The 19,064-nt window shown below is 42.9% G+C and overlaps 1 protein-coding gene across 1 annotated transcript in view; it reads right to left on the bottom strand.

Annotated features, from left to right (window-relative positions):
- LOC124775129 (serine-rich adhesin for platelets) overlaps nucleotides 1-16,182 on the bottom strand; it is a 109,244-nt gene extending 93,062 nt beyond the window's left edge. The window contains exon 1 of the mRNA XM_047249972.1: nucleotides 15,947-16,182. Within this exon, the coding sequence (XP_047105928.1) occupies nucleotides 15,947-16,182 (236 nt within the window). The remainder of the gene's footprint in view (nucleotides 1-15,946) is intronic.
- Nucleotides 16,183-19,064: the final 2,882 nt, after the last annotated feature.

Genomic DNA, 19,064 nt, shown 5'->3' on the forward strand with positions numbered 1-19,064 from the left:
TATAAAATTCCTCCATGATCCCCTATTCAGTGCTAACATTGGTGCCTCTTCTGATGTTAAGCCTATTACTTCAAAATCGTTCTTAACCGAATCCAGGTACCTTCTCCTTGGTCTACCCCGACTCCTCCTACCCTCTACTGCTGAACCCATGAGTCTCTTGGTTAACCTTGCTTCTCCCATGCGTGTAACATGACCCCATCATCTAAGCCTGTTCGCCCTGACTGCTACATCTGTAGATTTCATTCCCAGTTTTTCTTTGATTTCCTCATTGTGGACACCCTCCTGCCATTGTTCCCATCTACTAGTACCTGCAATCATCCTAGCAACTTTCATATCCGTAACCTCAACCTTGTTGATAAAGTAACCTGAATCCACCCAACTTTCGCTCCCATACAACAAAGTTGGTCGAAAGATAGAACGATGCACAGATAACTTAGCCTTGGCACTGACTTCCTTCTTGCAGAAGAGAGTAGGTCGTAGCTGAGCGCTCACTGCATTAGCTTTGCTACACCTCGCTCCCAGTTCTTTCACTATGTTGCCATCCTGTGAGAATATGCATCCTAAGTACTTGAAACCGTCCACCTGTTCTAACTTTGTTCCTCCTATTTGGCACTCAATCCGTTTATATCTCTTTCCCACTGACATTACTTTTGTTTTGGAGATGCTAATCTTCATACCATAGTCCTTACATTTCTGATCTAGCTCTGAAATATTACTTCGCAAACTTTCAGTAGAATCTGCCATCACAACTAAGTCATCCGCATATGCGAGACTGCTTATTTTGTGTTCACCTATCTTCATCGCACCCAGCCAGTCTATTGTTTTCAACATATGATCCATAAATAATATGAACAACAGTGGAGACAGGTTGCAGCCTTGTCTTACCCTTGAAACTACTCTTAACCATGAACTCAATTTACCGTCAACTCTAACTGCTGCCTGACTATCTATGTAAAGACCTTTAATTGCTTGCAAAAGTTTGCCTATATTTGGACTATATTTGTAAAACAATTTGGTACATGCACGTAAAACATGCTCTTTGTAACAAAATTTACCTTTTATGATTGGACTAATTTGGTGTTTTTAATATATATTGGACTACGAGTGGAAAACATAAATACGAAAACAAAAATCTATAAGACGTCTTTGCTACGATTTAAAAATGTGTATGTGAATTCCTAAGGGGCCAAACTGCTGAGGTCATTGGTCCATACACACACACACACACACACACACACACACACACACACAGAAACCCACGCCCATGGGAGGGTTCGAACCTCCGGCTGGAGCGGCCGCACAATCCGTGACATGGCACTTCAATCCGCGGGGCCACTCAGAGCGGCACTGCGATTTAAGATGAACCTAATAAAATACATGCACATCTGACTGTAGCGCCATTGTTTAATTTATAGTGGGATTCCTCTAATTTCGTATAGTCGCGTAATGTAACTATACAATAAGCGAATTTTGAAGCATAACTGTTTGAAATATTTTAGCCCGTAATTTGAGATATTTGAACGATTTCAGCAATAGACTACGTACCAACCGCTGATCTGACACTATAAAGTTTACATTACAAAACAGAGGCAATGTTGGGTATTACACATGTTATACTGTAGTTAAACATTTCAGGATGGTTAAGCACTGCAGTTGTGAAACACACAGTTTGAAAGGTTTTGCAAGAAAAAAAGTTATGTAATTATGTGACATTCTATGTATAATACACGTGTAATGTGTGTATGAATATGGCACTAACTATGCTCATTGTATAAACTTCACGTATATTTTCGTCTCTTCTCTACATGTAGGAGACTGGTGGAAGGTCTGGAATTGACCGAAGTTGAAAGCCAAGGATAAAATAAGTAGTGCAGCTGTGTGTTGATTCCATTTAACAAGAGAGACAAAACAACAGTGGTCCTAGCCCCCTGTTGTTAGAAACGAAACTATGCGGAATCTCTCCCTGTTATTCTAGAGAAGGCAAGTATCCTCAAAGGGTAGTTGGAGTCGCATTTGTTAGATCTCCGTTAGCCACAATTTCTTCAGAAATTAATGACCCAAATATTTTGTGTCTTTTGGACTCCAACCCTTCGCACTGGCAGATTAAATGTGGCGCGATTTCATCCCCTGCATCACAAAGTCTGCGCTTAGGGGCTCCTTCCTCTAGCCCATCCTGTGTCCTTGTTTCCTGAACCTCCTATGATTAACCATTAACTATCATTTGTTTAATCTGTCTCCTGTTGAAGCACAGGATTAAGGAACTATCAGCCGTCTATTGTACTCGGTCCAATCATACGCTATTGTCATTAAAATTGCTACACCACGAAGACGACGTGCTACAGACGCGAAATTTAACCGACAGGAAGAAGATGCTGTGATATGCAAATGATTAGCTTTTCAGAGCATTCACAGAAGGTTGGCGCCGGTGGCGACACTTACAACGTGCTGACATGAAGAAAGTTTCCAGCCGATTTCTCATACACAAACAGCAGTTGATCGATGTTGCCTGATGAAACGTTGTTGTGATGCCTCGTGTAAAGAGGAGAAATGCGTACCATCACGATTGCGACTTTGATAAAGGTCGGATTGTAGCCTACCGCGATTGCGATTTAGCGTATCACGACATTGCTACTCGCGTTGGGCGAAATCCAATGACTGTTAGCAGAATATGGAATCGGTGGGTTCAGGAGGGTAATACGGAACGACATGCTGGATCCCAACGGCCTCGTATCACTAGCAGTTGAGATGACAGGCACCTTATCCGCATGGCTGTAACGGATCGTGCAGCCACGTCTCGATCCCTGGGTCAACAGATGGGGACGTTTGCAAGACAACAACCATCTGCACGAACAGTTCGACGACGTTTGCAGCAACATGGACTATCAGCTCGGAGAGCATGACTGCGGTTACCCTTGACGCTGCATCACAGACAGTAGCGCCTGCGATGGTGTACTCAACGACGAACCTGTGTGCACGAATGGCAAAACGTCATTTTTTCGGATGAATCCAGGTTCTGTTTACAGCATAATGATGGTCGCATCCGTGTTTGGCGACATCGCGGTGAATGCACATTGGAAGCGTGTATTCGTCATCGCCATACTAGCGTATCTCCCGGCGTGATGGTATGGGGTGCCATTGGTTACACGTCTCTGTCACCTCTTGTTCGCATTGACGGCACTTTGAACAGTGGAAGTTGCATTTCAGATGTGTTACGACCCGTGGCTCTACCCTTCATTCGATCCCTGCGAAACCCTACATTTCAGCAGGATAAAGCACGACCACATGTTGCAGGTCGTGTACGGGCCTTTCTGGATACAGAAAATGTTCGATTGCTGCCCTGGGCAGCACGTTCTCCAGATCTGTCACCAATTGAAAACGTCTGGTCAATGGTGGCCGAGCAACTGGCTCGTCACAATATGCCAGTCACTACTCTCGATGAACTGTGGTATCGTGTTGAAGCTGCATGGGCAGCTGTACCTGTAGACGGCATCCAAGCTCTGTTTGACTCAGTGCCCAGGCGTGTCAAGGCCGTTATTACGACCAGAGGTGGTTGTTCTGCGTAAGGATTTCTCAGGATCAGTGCACTCAAATCACATGTCAGTTCTAGTATAATATATTTGTCAAATGAATACCCGTTTATCATCAGCATTTCTTCTTGGTGTAGCAATTTTAATGGCCAGTAGTGTATAACTATGACCACCTGTCAAGAGCCTGAATAACCACATTTTGCAGCACGGACGTGCAGGAAGACAGTCAGTGATGTTTTAGAAGGCACCAACGGGGAACTGGAGCCATGACTACCCCAGTGCCGTGGCCAGCTGCGCTCGGTTTCTCGGTTGATGATCCATGGCGCGAACAGCCCGATCGAAATTGTCCCACACATACTCGGTTGGGTTTAATTTGGGAGAATTTGGTGGTGAGAGGAGTACGGTAAACTCGTCCTGGTGCTCATTGAACCACGCACGTACACTGCTAGCTGTGTGACACGGTGCATTGTCCTGCTGGTAGATGTCATTTTGCCGAGGATAAAAAAGCAACATGTAGGGATGGACATGGGTCCTAAGGATAGATGCATACCTGTGTTGATCCATTGTCCCTTCCATAATGACGAGATTACCCAGGGAATGCCACAGAAACATTCCCCAGACCATAGCGCTCCATCCTTTGGCCTGGATCTTTCCGACTACTGTTGCAGCGCATTTGCCATGTGTCCACCGTGATTCATGTGAAAAGGCCACCTGTCGGCATTCAGTGGATTCCAGTTATGCTGTTGGCGTGCAGAGTCCAGTTTTTGTCGATGATGAGTAGCAGTCAGTGTGGGTGCCTGAACCAGGGGCCTGTTGCTGTGACCCATACGCAGCAACGTGCGCTAGACGGTCGTTGAGGAGACACTGTTGGTAGCCCCTTGGTTCTTATGAGTAGTGAGCTGCTCAGTAGTTGCACGTCTGTTCGCCCATGCACATCTCCGCAGCCGTCGTTCACCCCTATCATGTATGGTCCGTTGTGCACCACAGCTGCCTCAGTGCCAGTTTTGGGTAGCGCCATTTTGCCATGCATGGTGTACTTTAACCACTGTGGCACGCGAAAAACTTACAAACGTAGCCTTTTCCGACATGCTTTCGCCGTTGGCGCAGAAAACAATGAGTATACCCTTCTCGACGTCAGATAAATCGCTCTGTTTCCGCATTACGACAACGTCTGCACTATTTTCCGCATCTTCTAGACACGCTTTAATACCCCACTGTTAGTGCTGCCACCTACTGTCGGTGAGAGGAATTTGTACCTAGGCATCGGAGAACATAATGAGACTGTATAATGCAGTTATTAACAAGAAGTTTCTTGAGAACCTTTGCTGACGACCTTGCCTTGTTAGCTAAAATCCGAGAAGATACTGTCACAGACGCTTAGGTATACAGGGTGTTACAAAAAGGTACGGCCAAACTTTCAGGAAACATTCCTCACACACAAATAAAGAAAAGATGTTATGTGGACATGTGTCCGGAAACGCTTAATTTCCATGTTAGAGCTCATTTTAGTTTCGTCAGTATGTACTGTACTTCCTCGATTCACCGCCATGATTTCATACGGGATACTCTACCTGTGCTGCTAGAACATGTGCCTTTACAAGTACGACACAACATGTGGTTCATGCACGATGGAGCTCCTGCACATTTCAATCGAAGTGTTCGTACGCTTCTCAACAACAGATTCGGTGACCGATGGGTTGGTAGAGGCGGACCAATTCCATGGCCTCCACGCTCTCCTGACCTCAACCCTCTTGACTTTAATTAATGGGGGCATTTGAAAGCTCTTGTCTACGCAACCCCGGTACCAAATGTAGAGACTCTTCGTGCTCGTATTGGGGACGGCTGTGATACAATACGCCATTCTCCAGGGCTGCATCAGCGCATCAGGGATTCCATGCGACGGAGGGTGGATGCATGTATCCTCGCTAACGGAGGACATTTTGAACGTTTCCTGTAACAGAGTGTTTGTAGTCACGCTGGTACGTTCTGTTGCTGTGTGTTTCCATTCCATGATTAATGTGACTTGAAGAGAAGTAATAAAATGAGCTCTAACACGGAAAGTAAGCGTTTCCGGACACATGTCCACATAACATATTTTCTTTCTTTGTGTGTGAGGAATGTTTCCCGAAAGTTTGGCCGTACCTTTTTGTAACACCCTGTATAATGTTAGAAATAAAAATTTGTTCAAAGTTAGGGTGGAGCAAGTGATGTCGTATGGTACTGTTAGCTGGCATACCCCCCCCCCCTCCCCCCGTGATCGTTTGTTTATCCGCCTAACCGCAAAGGCTCTCTTTCTCCCCCCGCACCCCCCCCCCCCCCCTCTTGACTTAACAAAGCATCCTCCCCATCCTCCCTTCCCGAAAAGTGGTAGTTGAATCTTGTGTTTTGCATCTTTCCAGATTAAGTAACTCGATGAGAGCGTGAAGAAATTAGTCTCTTGTTGGTGTTGGTGACGATGGGGACAGAAGTAGAGACTGATACCCAATGGTGACTCAAGGCCGACCGCCGAGTTCGAGTTCATCGTGCCTATTAGACGAACGGATCACTATCAAGAGTGTGACAGTCTCACTCCATGAGACACTGCCGAGAGGTTTGGAGCTTAGCAGAGGGCACTGACACAGAGCCTGCCAATCTAGCGGTGGACGGCACCACCACCTTCCCCCTCTCCTTGCCGGCCAACTGGCGCTGAAAATTTCTTCCACGTGCAGGATTCGGGCCGGCTTACTCTTGGTCTAGGCCTTGTGCCGGCACTGGCTTTCGTTATCTCTCTTCTCTCGTCTACACACAACAGAAACATGACACCAAACTGTACCCACATCCATTACAGTCACCTATACTCGTCAGACACGCTTACTACGCAGGTCTCATAAACCACGAGGAAAGCGGCCATTGAGAGCAGAGGGTTACTTACTTAGTCAGATATTCCATAGGTCATTTGAACTATTCTTTTATCGAAATGATGTGGGATAAGTCAGTTTACAGGTTATGTATATATGATTAGTGTTAACATTGAGGAACACATTATTATTTTTCCTCATATTCATGCAACTACATTTAACGAATATTTATTATTATTATTATTTACTGGCTACCAGTTTTTAAGTAGAAATTATTCAGTGGAATAGAAAGAGTTGTGCAGAAGAACCGATTTTAAATTAGATTTAAAACTTGCTTTACTGCCAGTCAGACATTTTGTATTATTGGGCAAATTAGCAAATATTTTTGTTGTTGCATATTGAACTCTTTGCTGAGCCGCTGACAGTTTTAACAATGAGCAATAAAGGTCATTTTTCCCTACAGTGCTGTAGGTATGTTCTTTTCAAATTTAATGGGGCTATTTATGATGAATTCTTTAGCAAATATATGTACTGTGACGGCGTAATTGAAACGTCTAGCTCCTTGACGAGGTACGTACATGAGTCTATGGGTGAACACCACACATTATTCTTACTGCTCGCTTTTGTACAATCAGTCTTTAGCTATCCAAGAAAATTATACCGTGGGACATTATCGAGTGGAAATATGCAAAATATGTCAGGAGGTTGATACGTTTGTTTTCATGATTAGCAATTATACGAAGAGAAAAAGAGGCTGCACTTAATTGTTTGAGAAGAGCAGTAGTATGCTTCTTCCAGTTTCAGTTTTTCTCAATAGGTACACCCAAAAATTTGGGACATTCTGCCCTTTTTCGTGACCACTATTTATGTGCTACTTCGGTTGTCGGTATATCTCTATTTCTTGTGCAGAACTGAATGTAGCGTTGTTTTTTTTTTTTTTTTCAAAATTTGAAGGCAGTACATTTTCAGGCAGGCTCTTAACAATTCTTTGGAAAATATCTAGAACCAACTCTTCTGTTGCTTTCCCTCTAATGCGGTTTGTTATAACACTAGTATTGTCTGCTAAAAGTACAATTTTGCTTGTAGAATGTTAAGTGGAGGGCCATTCACTTATATATGGAATAAGAGCGGACCCAAAATTGAACCATTTGGGATTCACACTGCGATTTTTTTCCCAGTGAATAAAATTTTTTTACCTTTCCGATGTTGTTTCAATTGTTTAGCTCAACCTTTTGCATTCCGTTTGTTAAGTATGATTCAAACCAGCTTTGCGTAAAGCGATCATCGAGGTTTTCTAAGAGAGTGTCGTGATCTACACAATCAAAAGCCTTGGAGAGATCACAAAAAAACCCACCTGGGTATATATTATTATTTAAGTCTTTTTCTACTTGATGAGTGGGTGTATAATAGCACTCTCAGTCGAGCAACCCTTCTGCAATCCAAATGCTTAGTAAATTCTTTACACTTAAGTGTGCAACCAATCATGAGCACATTACTTTTTCGAATATTTTGGAAAAAGATATCAGCAAGGAAACTGGATAATAGTTGTTTCAGTTTGTGTTGTCCCCTTTCTTTTGAAGTGGTTTAACACCTGCATATTTTAATCCGTTTGGAAAAATTCTCTGTGCCAGTGATGCGGTGTATATATCAATAAGAACATGTCTTAATACGTCGGACAACTTTTCAGAATTCTATTGGATGTTCCTTCAACCCCACATGAGCTTTTATTTTTTAGAATTTTTGTACTTCAGTGAAGGATGTTGGCGTTACTTCTAGTTGCTTGCCTCGCGGAGAGGCCGCGCGGTTTGAAGCGTCATATCACGGACTGCGCTGCCCCTCCCGCCGGAGGTTCGAGTTCTCCCTCGGGCATGGGTGTGTGTTGTTCTTAGCATAAGTTAGTTTAAGTAGTGTGTAAGTCTAGCGACCGATGACCTAAGCAGTTTGGTCCCTTAGGAATTCAAACACATTTGAACATTTCTAGATCCTTAAAGTTTTGTGGGATAACAAAGATCTCGTCTCCAACAAGATTTGAACCGACAACACCGGCAATCTTCCCTCTGAAGGCTGAACACTGTAACACTGAGCTAGCGAACAACTAGAGAGAAAACGTTCTCTGATTAGGCAGCTGAACCTACACGTCGCAGTCTGCCAGTCACCAAAGCTATACGGCTCTTATTTCCTTTCTTAAGTAGTTAAAAAATTGATGAGAGTTCCTTTAATGACTTATACATTATACAAAGTAAAATGTCTTTTGGCTTCTTCGGCATCAGTTTTCTTTCCAGTAACACAACAAAAAGCCAAAGTTTCTCTTTAGAATTCATTTCTCAGCTGGCTCGCGCAATTATGTTGCACTTACCAGAGAGATTCAGGCGCACGCTCAGCGACTTAATCGCGCAAGTCAGTAGCGTTGTGGGAGTGCATTCCAGCGGGTCAGCCACACGGCTGAACCTCGGCGGCTAAACCGGCAGTGTGAAAGTAGCCTAACATCCGAGAGGGAACGCACTCTCACTGTTTGAACGTAACGCCGTGCTGTCGCTGCGTCTAGCGCTTGTGACGTCGAAACGGAAGCTCTTCTTGGACAAGGGGGGCGCGGGAGATCGTCCTCAACCTTACCGAGTTAATGATATCTGCAATTGCATGAAGTGGATTTTGGAAAACCGAGAGAAAACTAAGATAGGCCAAATGGGAGTCTCAACCTTGCTACTCTCGAATACGAGTGTGTACTATGTACTCGTTTAATATAATGGCTTAGGGTGTTTAACACACGGCCAGGCACGGGTCCAGTGTCATGTTCTGGGTGGGGGAGGAGGGGAGAGGGGTCATAGTTTGTTACTCATCCCCTCCCCCCCCCCCCATCCTTCTCGCGCTATATAACTAGCTGCACACACACTTTTAACGTCCCACCGATACCTTGATTTTAATGTTAATAACATATAAATATATGAGAGCTGATCAACGAGAACCGAGACTCATTTTTTTCACACATGTTTATTACTCCATTGTCCACGGCTCGTGGTCTTGCGGTAGTGTTCTCGCTTCCCGCGCACGGGGTCCCGGGTTCGATTCCCGGCGGGGTCAGGAATTTTCTCTGCCTCGAGATGACTGGGTGTTGTGTGTCTTTCATCATCATTTCATCCTCATTCACTCGCAAGTCGCCGTAGTGGCGTTAAAGAGCTTGTGGAGCGGCGGCCGAACCGCCCCGTGAGGGGTCTCCCGGCCACCAATGCCATACGCTCATTATTATTACTCCGTTTCAATGTTTACACGATCTTTTTAAAAATACTTCCCTCTTACTTGAATGCACTTTTTATAGCGTCTCTGCAGTCCTTGAAAACATAATGCAGGAAATGCTTTACGAGATCCCTGAGAATAGGCTCACTTTTCTTGAGCACTGCATTAGAGTTCTCATATCGAATGCCCTGCAGGTTTTCCTTCAGTGATTGGCATAACAAAGCCACAGGGGGCAAGATCGGAGCTATAAGCGGATGCAGTACACAGTTAATGTTCAACTGAGCCAGAAATTGCATGACATGTTTTGCTTCGTGAGGTAGTGCATTGTCATGATGTAGTCGCCACCAAGTCCGAGAAAAGTTCTGGTCGTTCCTTGCAATGCGCTTCCTCAATTTAGTCAATACTGGCGTGTAGTATGCTGCTGTAACAGCAGTGTGAGGGGGAACTGCATGCTGGTGAACAATTCCACGGCAGTTAAAAAATGTGAGCAACATCATTTTCGCCTTCTATATGTGGGAGAACCTTGCGATTTGCACACTGTGCTTGTTCGTTTTCCTTCAGAATCATGCAGCTATGACTCATCGATTCCACATACGCATCCTCTCTATCAGCAAAGAGACGCAGCGCCGCACGGTGTGTCTATATCTGCACAGCCTTTTGTTTGGGAGTCAACAGGCGAGGCACCCAACGGGCACAAATTCGGGTGCTCATGCATAATTGTGAAGACACTGCCATATGAAATTCTCAACACTTCACTCAGGCTACGTAATGTTTTCCGCCGTTCCTCACGGACAATTTCAATAGTTGTGTTAATGTTGATTTCTGTCACAGCAGGATCCGAAACGCCATGCCCAGCTTGCTTGACACGACAAGTCAACTTACTTTGAAGTCCTTGAACTACATACACACTGCTGCATGGGGCAGTGCGTCTTCACCGTATGCTTGCAGCAGATTTTCAGAAGTTTCAGCTTTTCGTAAATTTGCTCGTTCTAGTTCCCCCCAACACGGTCTCAGATCTACTCGGCCTGCTATCAAACGAGTGCTGGCGTTCTTGGGGGCAAAGGACGGCCGGGGAGAAGGACCCGCCAGCCCTCTCCCTCCTAGTGCCCCAGCGGATAGGGCTACACTCTACCTGCAGTCACGTCACGCCGATAGCCCGGTCACGAGCTTGCGTCACAGACTCTACCTTTCCCTTTACCAATGACTAGTACATTGCGTTAACATAGTTTCCAAAAGATTGCATTTCGGAGAAATGCATAATATGAAAAGCATTCACTCGAAAAAGTGAAGTTTACGCATGCCGTGTAATTCATTTAAGGGGGGACGTTCATGAAATTAATGGAAAATTTTCAGTTTATTTTTTGTTTATTAGTAGAATTCATGGACAATAACTTCCCAAAATTTCAATGGCGAAATCTCATCCGAAGTGCATGAAAAATAATTAAATGTGTTACGTAACCTTCCTGTCACACCCACGTTTTGATGCAACGCTTCAATACTAGATTGTTCACGATTGCGAGGATTATTTTCAAGCAAAATTGCACGGGATACCCCTAGAAGGCTGTGATATACACTTTTTGGTTTCACAGATCATCTGTGATTCAGCTCCGTATCTTAGATACAATAATGAACCAACTAGCTGTTACGAAGAATCAGTTCTTGTTTTGCCAGTTTTCATCTGCTACAGTGTTAGAATTGTAACTTGTAATCCAGTTTTTATATTTAATGATGGGAATGTAGGAAGGACGAAGATACTAGAGAAAATGAGCTCTGAGATTGCAAATTTCACTCAAGATATCTTGAGGAAAATTGATTTACAGCGTCTCTCTGCAGCTGAAAAAAAAGTCACTCGAAGACCTGGTAAGAGAAAGAAAGCAGGAAACAAGAAACCGGAAGAGAAGCCTTGAAGAAGACCGGAAGCATAAATTTGGGGCTTCTGAGGAGATGATGTAAGAAAAAACGTTAAGTTAAACTTGAAATTGCATTTTCTGAAATTTATGTTTTTAAAAGTTTTTACCTTTTTCTCAAAATCTATGAAGGCTAGAAATATGAAATATCGTACACTTATTTCCATAAATACAATAAATAATGTCTCAAGATACATTTTGAAATTCTGAGTATAAGCTGAGATATGTGGCCAAGTGCTTGGAAACTTGCATGGATTTTACGCGATACTTACAGCATTATAATTAAATAATTATTAAAAGTCTCCTATTATATATATTCTAAAACCCTCATGAGGGATGATTACTATATCCAAAGAAATTAAACGGAAAAATTTTTGCAGAAATTTCTTGAATAGTTTCTGAGAAAAAGGTACATATACCATTTTTTGAAAATAAAGATTTTAATTTCCATAAAAAAGTTAAATGAATATAACCAAAGGAACGTAACAGTAAATCTGTTAATTTTATATGAAGCATGGTACAAAATTACATTGCCTTATCTTCAAAATTGTGGATTTGGTGCATCTTTTAAATAGTGCGACCTTTTCATGAACGTCCCCTCTCAAGGGCTAAATAAGCAAGAACGTCTCACAGCTGTGACACTCCCATAATTTACTTAATACAAAATCGAAGGCTGCACTCGCCGTTACCAGTACTTCCCTTCGAACTGTGATAGTGAACAACGGTATGGAGACTATGGCTAAGCGAGCGCATAAAAGAGAGAAATGCTCTTTCTTTCAGTTGTTTCTTATTACATTTGGGAAAGTCAGATTTCGTTACTAGTTTCGTAGTGGAGGGGCTGTTTCCCTATCTGCCTTACGTTGCTCAGTTTTCTGCCGATTTACCGTTCTATATGTGGATTCCAAAAAAGTGTCGGATTTGGTGCGGGCGGGAGTGACGACCAGACTTTACGTTCCTGGAATGTTCTGTGCAGGCGGTCAGGGCCCCAGCCCGTCCACACGAGGGGGCTCTCAGGCAAGTAACTGTAACGTGGCTACTGGTTCTCAGAACCATGCCGTTTTCGAGGCGCTTAGGTTTCGTACTACTTTATTACCCGAAAGGTGCGTGAGAAGCGTAGAAATTGATGCATATAAAAGTAGAAACTGAAGCGCGGTATCTGGTGTTACGTGGGAACAAGTACCAAGGAGAAAGGATACGGTAGGCAAATAAGGTTCCTGTGCATGGCCGTTACTTCTGAAAATCCTCACGAGTTACATGCATGGTTTGTAGACCATGAGTGTTGTGTGTGACCGGTGCAATACATGAATTAGTGGATCGAGCTTTTTCCGATAAATCATAACGCTACAAGAGAGGTGCTGCGCATCTCGGAGAGGTTTACTTCTGAAATTCCGCTAGAGTACGTTCCAGGAGGAGGCGGGCATGAAATGACCACAGCGAGAAAGTCCGAGACGTTAGAGCTAATACTGAGGTTTACCGACAGTGCCAATCGCTAACGGATGAGTCAGGGGAGGAGGGGGTGGGGGGCGAAAATCAAACAGTGGGACCGGAAGTACTCTCCGCCACTCACCGTAAGATCGCTTACGGTTTATAGATGCAGACGTATATGTAGAACTTCTGATGTACTGCAGCCTTTTCAAGAGAACTGACAACTGTTCGTTCATACAGGAAAATGGAAGAACACACACCGCTAATGAATCTATGGCGCTATTAAGAGGTGATTTTGATGAAATAATAGCTAAGCCAGCTCCACATGGGACGCATGTCTCATCGTTGAGCACGCCAAACGTACTTTACAGTGTGCACTTAGAAACCAGCTGGTGCATCACACGAAAAGCGCTCCTCATCATGATATACGACTGCAGCACTCTCCAGCGGCAGTCGTCGGCTATCACACAGTTTATTCACGGAAATTGAAACATGTAAAATTGCTACTTCAGCTCTGTTAAAACGCACATTTCATACCTTGTCCATGTGCTGTCTGTATACATAAAAACTGCAGTATCCGTGAAGATGTTATAAGGCAAAAAGGTTCACGTCCAGTCAGTGAAGACAACAGCTTATGAAAGCTACATTACAGATAGTGCTATACAGATTTATAGTAGTCTACTAAATAAGATAAAAGTAAATTTATCTTTATTACTTTTTTTGTAAAACCCTAAGGCCATCCTGAACAGACCATTCCTGCTATTCAGTATCAATATGAGAAATATATGATTTTAAACAACTGTAAGTAGGCTGTTTAGGTTCTTATATTGGTAACGCCACCGCCACCTAGCGCTCTGTATGAAAATCGCTGGCTGTGCTGTGTGCAGTCTGTGGCTGGGTGGCATTGTTCGAATTTGATATTGTAGTGTTGGGCAGCTGGCTGTTAACAGTGCGTAGCGTTGCGCAGTTGGAGGTGAGCCGCCAGCAGTGGTGGATGTGGGCAGTGAGATGGCGGAGTTTTGAGAGCGGATGATCTGGACAGAGACAGTAAATTTGTAATATTGGATATCATGGACTGATATAGATATTATGACTTTTGAACACTATTAAGGTAAATACATTGTTTGTTCTGTATCAAAATCTTTCATTTGCTAACTATGCCTATCAGTAGTTAGTACCTTCAGTAGTTAGAATTTTTTCATATGAAACGTCCCCTTAGAAACATTAATGAATTACTATGCTGATAAACCTCTTACATTATTTGATTTTCAAACAGCTGAGCAGAACTGAACGTACTCAGACATTTCGCTCTTTTCCTATTCTGATCAATACTAAACCGACACACAATATTTCTAGCGCAACGCAATCTGACTTTTAATAATCCCTACAAAAGAATGGCCCTGACTAACAATAACCTATACCTTTCACAAATCACTTACCTCACAAAAATCTTTGTTACTCAAACTACTGCAATACAGCGAGCGCCACGACTGCCAGCTAAATAAAAAATTCTAACTACTGAAGGCACTAACTACTGATAGGCGTAGTTAGCAAATGAAAGATTTTGATAGAGAACAAACAATGTATTTACCTTAATAGTGTTCAAAAGTCATAATGTCTATATCAGTCCATGATATCCAACTCCCCAACACTACAATAGAAAATTCGAACAATGCCACCCAGCAACAGACTGCACACACACAGCCAGTGATTTTCATACAGAGCGCTAGGTGGCGGTGGCGTTACCAATATAAGAACCTAAACAGCCTACTTACACAACAAAGTGTAAAATATGTTACTGAAAGCTCTCCTGTAGATAAACATAAAAAATTATTTATTTACTGCAATGTTACTGTTACATTTTCTGTACTTAATGTGTGTATGTGTGTGTGTGTGTGTGTGTGTGTGTGTGTGTGTGTGTGTGTGTGTGTGCGTGTGGGGGTGCGTACTTGCGTGATAGGCCTACTTAAAAATAATACTTAGGAATTATGTATCCCAAAATTTAGGCTTTGGATCAGTAAATAAATAATGAATTGCGATGGAGTCAGGCAGAGGCGTAGAAAGCAGTCTTACAACTTGTTGGTCCATGTTGCCTAGCATGCTCACGAAATCGAACAAATTCACTACTGAGAGGGAGTGCTCTTACATTTGCATAAAATCGTTAAGACCGAACACTATGTAACATAGTTATGTTCGTTATTACGAAGTCCTGGAACATATTACAAAACATGAAACTGATTAGAAAAATATCTGGATATAACACGACACAAAGCAACTATCTGAAACACTGTAACTCCACGCCTCTATAAACTACACTATGCCTATCTTGTGTAACAAAGAATCATGTCTTTCATGGTATGATTTTCTGAAGCCTCAAGTCACCAACCTATTATTAACTGACATTTAATTATAACAAACTGTACCAAGAACAACGCATTTTGATAAATCTTCAATGGAACGACTTGCTTCCATAACACCCAGATTATAATATGAAAACAAGCAAACAAAAAAATTCTTAACCACTAACGTGAAGTTTCCTTTATTTTGCTTCAACTATTCGTACCAATAACAACGCGTTTTCGAGAGTTACTTAGTATTGTGGTGCTTTGAAACAGCAAGTATTCATAACACCTAAGTTCTAACGTAAAATCCACCAAAAATGGGCTTCAATAGAAAACGACGAAATCCAGTTTGGCGTCTTCCAGTTTCTGGTCGTGTCGTAGATCACGAACTGGGATCTCATTGGCCACGTTTCCCTCCACGAAGCAAAGATATGACTCGTTTTATTCTGTGTTTCATGCAATAGAATGTTACGGAGCTTGGAAAAAACCATGCTGTGACGTCACAAAACTCGACCAGCTCCTCGTCCACGAACACTTTCTCGTCGTGTGTGAGGGCGGCTTTGTGTATTTCTTCTTTACAAAGGGACTGCTAACCGCCTCGACTAAACCCGATGCGTCGGACGCAGCGCTCGCGTCACTTACAAAACACTCAGTACTCTTGTGTGCCGCGGACTGACCTGGAGCCGAGCACCTTGCGCGACTCCTCGCCGTCGACCTCAGGGTCCGCGTGGGGCCCTTGGAGTGGGCCGGCGCGCACTGGGGCCACCAGCGCTGCGAGCACCAGCAGCAGCAGCGGCCGCGGCAGCCGCCTCGGGCGCTCCATGTCGCCCACCTGCAACAACACCAGCACACCAGCTCTCACTACGTGGCAGTCTAGCACACACAGAGCTTCCTTATCATCTAGGAAGGGCATAGCCAGCAAAGGCTAACGATTGTACACGTTAATGGTGAATGAAAATCTTCCGCACTGGCTGTTAAAACAGTTCTAATAAAAACTCACTTAAAGTTTCGAGTCAATAGAGATGCATCTTCAGGTGATCTGTACAAGAAATTAAAACATTACAGAATTACAATGGCTTGAAAATATACGAGGATTGTCCAGAAAGTAAGTTCCGACCGGTCGCGAAATGGAAACCACAGTGAAAACCAGACACGTTTTATTTGCAACAGTTAGGTACACCTTCCACCTTCCACCTACATAGTCGCTCCGGAGGAGAGATGAGACTAAGGGGTAGCCAAAGACAGATAGTATTGTGGGTGATCAAACACTTCTCATCGGAAACGCTGCAGGAGCGTCTTTTTATTGCCCCCGCAGTGTGCGGCCGAGAATTGGCATGAAGAAGGAAGTGATCGACAGTTGTGTTATGTGGGATGCATGACACAGGCGAAATCTCTAACCAGGCCGTCTTGCTTGGCGGGAGACGCTATTCCCTACGCATCATTACGTGCTCACTGTTCACTCAAAACTGAAAAGAGCGACGCGACACGATCGACAGGCATACTAGAGACACTGCCCAACACATCTGTGCAAAGCTTTACCGGATTTTCCCAGTGGTTTCCATTTCGTGACCGATCGGAACTTACTTTCTGGACAACCCTCGTATTTGTGCCACCATAAACCTCTATATATTAGTGATGACTATGCACTCAAAGGTTTTTTAAACAGTCAAGGCCCAAAAAAGTGGTTTTTTAGAGCCTAGTACCATCGTTCATCGTTAAGATAAAAGCAGATAGCATGCTAAAAGCTGTAGTACATGATTAAAATGATTGGGACCGCAGTGATAGGAAGCTTGATAAGTCTATTTAAATTACTGACTACCATATAATTGTGCAAACTAACTAAAACACCATATTAACATGTCTTAACTTCGACAGACAGATATAACAGGGCTTGAACGTCTTTCCATGTCGTAGAAACCATAGAGGCGTGTACGGTGCCAGCGTAAACTGTACTGAAACTACAGCGTAAAACGTACTATACTGACGAAATTATATGCCCTGTCTTGTTGTCTTTCACGACAAACCATAATGGCCTTACGTTTCAGCAAGATAATGCCCACCCACACACGGCGAGACTTTTTACTGCTTGTTTTCGTGCTTGTCAAACCCTATCTTGGCCAGCCAGGTCGCTGTGTCTCTCCCTAATTGAGAACGTTTCCGTTGGGTCATTATGGTCAAAGTCCTCCAACCAGGTCGGTATTTTGACGATGCAACGCGCCAGTTGGACAAAATGAGGTAAGACATTCCTCAGGAGGACGTACAACTATGTCAATCAGTGCCAAGCCGAATAACTGCTTCCATAAGGGCCAGAGGTGGAAGAACGCGTTACTGATTTTCTCAATTTTTGAAACTCTTTCTCGTGAATAAATCATCCAATTTTTCTAAAACTGTAATCGTTTATTTGCCTACGCATGTACATCACATCAAGCGATTTCCGTTCTGTTCGGATAATTCCTTCGTGGTGCGTCGTTTTTTTTCTTTGGCTTAGAGCGTACTTTATATCTCGTTCATTTTGATGCATCACTCATTTTCGTTTGTACGTGTTCCCAGTAGGTGGTAGCATCGGCTGAAAGACAGCTGTCTATCGCAGCTGCAGCATGTCTTCGAGAAATACAGTTTTCTTTTTTTTAATTTTGGGCTGGAATGTGTTTAGAAAATGCTGTAATATGTCAATATACTCTATGCTATCGAATAAATGATTGTTCATTTCATCATAACTATGCTGCTACGTATTTTTTTCGATATAGCGCTGCGAGTACATTCGCCAACGGCCAATATTTTCACATTTCAATGAAACTGTTTTTTACAATTTCTGGGTGTTTAATATTGAGTTTCCAGAGCATTACACATATTTCAATTATTTTATAACACAAACGACATTCATTTCTAATATATTTTAAGAGTTTGGTGAATACCAGCAGTTTTTTATATTGAGTATTTATCTTATTTTGCCCGACGACAGTGCATTGACCACTAATATAAGCTTTTTATTTATAAAATCTAAGCTCAAGACTGAAGGAGTTAAAGGTGACAGATAATGGAATCACCAAATATTTCTGTTTTTCCTTCAATGTGTACACAGTAAATACACCTTTACAAATATAATTTAATAATTTACTCATAGTTCGCCGTTATGATTTGTTTCTATCCAATGTATTTTAATTTTGGAAGAAATAAACTTGAATAAATTTGAGTTCGGCCACTACTATAACACACTGCCCGCACATGACTTCGTGGGAAAAGCGTGAAGGGAGTTTGGGTCTTTATGTCCCATCGAAAACGAAACCATCACAAGCTGAGCGGAAAGTCCGAAGCGACATGAACGGGGAAGGAAATCGACCACATCCTTTTCAAGAAAGTCACATCGACATTGAATTTACTCTGTGAAGAGGAACGACAGAAAATCTAACTCGAAATGGCCGGGAAGGTTTTTGAACGCCGCTCTTTCTGATTGGTGTTCTAGTCCGTTAACCGGCGCTCCATCTCGTTTGCTGGGTTTCGTGGCATTAGGCAACTTTGCTGAAGACAGGAAAAAATGGTTCAAATGGCTCTGAGCACTATGGGACTTAACATCTGAGGTCATCAGTTCCCTAGAACTTACAGAGTGATTCAAAAAGAATACCACAACTTTAAAAATGTGTATTTAATGAAAGAAACTTAATATAACCTTCTGTTATACATCATTACAAACAGTATTTAAAAAGGTTTTTTTTTCACTCAAAAACAAGTTCAGAGATGTTCAATATGGCCCCCTCCAGACACTCGAGCAATATCAACCCGATACTCCAACTCGTT

The sequence above is a fragment of the Schistocerca piceifrons genome, chromosome 1 (genome assembly GCF_021461385.2).
Source record: "Schistocerca piceifrons isolate TAMUIC-IGC-003096 chromosome 1, iqSchPice1.1, whole genome shotgun sequence".
Lineage (NCBI taxonomy): Eukaryota > Metazoa > Arthropoda > Insecta > Orthoptera > Acrididae > Schistocerca > Schistocerca piceifrons.